A 2,157-nucleotide genomic window follows, 5' to 3' on the forward strand; every position below is an offset into this window, starting at 1 on the left:
AGATTTAATATATCATTGATGAGTTTACCACGAATACGTAAACCTTATCTATGCACCACATATGCTATGTGTCGATAATTTTTTTTAAGTCCACTAATTCATGTTTACATTCCTTTTAATATGTTATCTTATACGTTAACTACGAACAAAAAAAAAACATACACTAATCGAACATTTCGTATTGTCTTTTAAAATCATCCGACTAAAATTGGGATGATACAACGAAAAATTGTCATAGCTACCCTGTAACGATAATTGAAACCTATAGTTCCGTAGACTAGATGATAATGATATTATGAATTCAAATCAGAATATATAAAACGATTGGTTTTTGTCTGAATTTTAAATAACATAGGATGTTTTGAAGAAACTTTAGTGCAGAACATTTATATGTGCATGTTAGAGATATGACAATTGACAAGTATATGTTTAAACGTCATTAATTTTTTTTTTTTTGTAAGAATCCAAAATTTTCACCCTTGCTAGTTTTTCTTAACAAACGACAAACTCAAAATCTTCTATAATCAATATATCAAAGTTAAATTATGTTTAAGTTCGGTTTAAATAGTTGTGAAATGGCTAGCGAATCAAATGATTTAGAAAAACTATATTATATGAGATACAACATCATACATCAATCGATCCGTTTTGTTACAAGTAGAGGAAACCAAAATGGGTTCTCTCTAATAAATTTATTACAGAATCGAACTTAGCAGATGAAAAATAGGGTTCACTGCACCAGATCATTACCCACTTCCCCTAATCTCCTCCTCTTAAATCACCTTGACATGTAATAGTAATTAAAAATCACTGCTTGTTGTTCAAGAGAGCTGCTCTAAGCTCAGCCGGGTCAATCTCGTTGGAACCGGTTTCGGGTCTGTAATAACCGGTTTTGGGATCAGGAACCCAAGAAATCTTCTTGGTCGATTCCTCCACTCCCTTCTTCTTCATCACAGCCGAAGCAACAGCTCCACTTCTTCCACCGCTCCCTTGCACCGCCGCTGCCGCATAACCACGTCTGTTTTAAACAAAAAAAGAAACGGCACCGTTTAGAAAAACAGAGCATAAATACAAAACAAAACAGAGCATAACTACCAAAAAAACAGAACGTCAAGAAACTTACCGGAAGATAGCATTGGAGAGTTCGTGAGAGACGAAAGCAGATACGATCTTAACGTTAGATAGAGAACGAGCCATTTTTTTTGTAGTAATATGGTTTCTTGAAAGAGAGAAAAAAAAAAACAGACAATATAAAGATCGAAACTTTTTTTTTTTTTTGCTTCTTTTTATCGCCGCCGCAGAAGAAGAGTTCTCTTTATTTTATCCGAGGCAGCGAGAATGAAGAAACTTTGGTTTCGTCTGTGTTCTCTCTCTCTCTCTCAAGGTTTGATAGAATGGCTTGAAGAGATGAGAAGAGAGGAAGAGGAGAGGAAGGTTTATATAGTAGTAGTGAAGGGAAGAGAGAGGGAAGTGACTCCGAAATTGTTGTCTTCTGACTTTACCATAAACGACTGCGTCAATTCTGGCCTTTGAGTCTTTGTTGACCCATAATTAGCTTTTGCTTTTTTATGTTTATTTAGTCAAAATTAGATTAGGCAAAGTGAGATTAAATCTTCAAATAGGTTTCAAAATGTGTGACTAATAATGAACTTTAACATAGTATGTTTTACACTTTAAAAAAAAAAAAAAATTTCTTTATATAGAAAATGAAAATTTTCGGATTTTTAGGTTTATTATATTTTTTTTTTGTTGTTAAAGTATATATTTAATTTTTTATATGACGAACAAAGAATCTGATTTCACTTGAAAATTGTAAAACTAAAGTTTAGTTAAAAGAAAAAAGAAGAACAGAAAACGATTATATACGTATATTTATATTTTAAAATAACACTTAAGTAAAATGAATATATTATACGAACGGTTTTAATGATTGAGGGCTAATCAACATGTAGACGTGTAAATTAGGCAAAGTGAGGTTTGAATAGATTATGAATTGTGTGTTTAGCATGTCAAGATGCCGTTGGTTAAAGTTCCTATACTTAGAAGAAGTATCATTAGATTAATGTTGAGTGGAACAGCCCCATTAAAATATGTAACTGTCGTATTATTTAATAACAATATGAATAAATACGTGTAATGTATGATATTTTCGAGGCG

At 32.0% G+C, this 2,157-nt stretch overlaps 1 protein-coding gene across 1 annotated transcript; it reads right to left on the reverse strand.

Moving 5' to 3' along the window:
• LOC104714027 (protein SENESCENCE-ASSOCIATED GENE 21, mitochondrial-like) lies at positions 581 to 1,414 on the reverse strand. The gene is made up of 2 exons (XM_010431262.1): positions 1,124 to 1,414; positions 581 to 1,018 (listed from the first exon to the last, which is right to left on the reverse strand). Exons 1-2 carry the CDS (start codon positions 1,195 to 1,197, stop codon positions 808 to 810), a joined length of 285 nt encoding a protein of 94 aa, XP_010429564.1. The 5' UTR covers positions 1,198 to 1,414; the 3' UTR covers positions 581 to 807.

Source organism: Camelina sativa, chromosome 2 (assembly GCF_000633955.1).
Source record: "Camelina sativa cultivar DH55 chromosome 2, Cs, whole genome shotgun sequence".
NCBI classification, from domain to species: domain Eukaryota; kingdom Viridiplantae; phylum Streptophyta; class Magnoliopsida; order Brassicales; family Brassicaceae; genus Camelina; species Camelina sativa.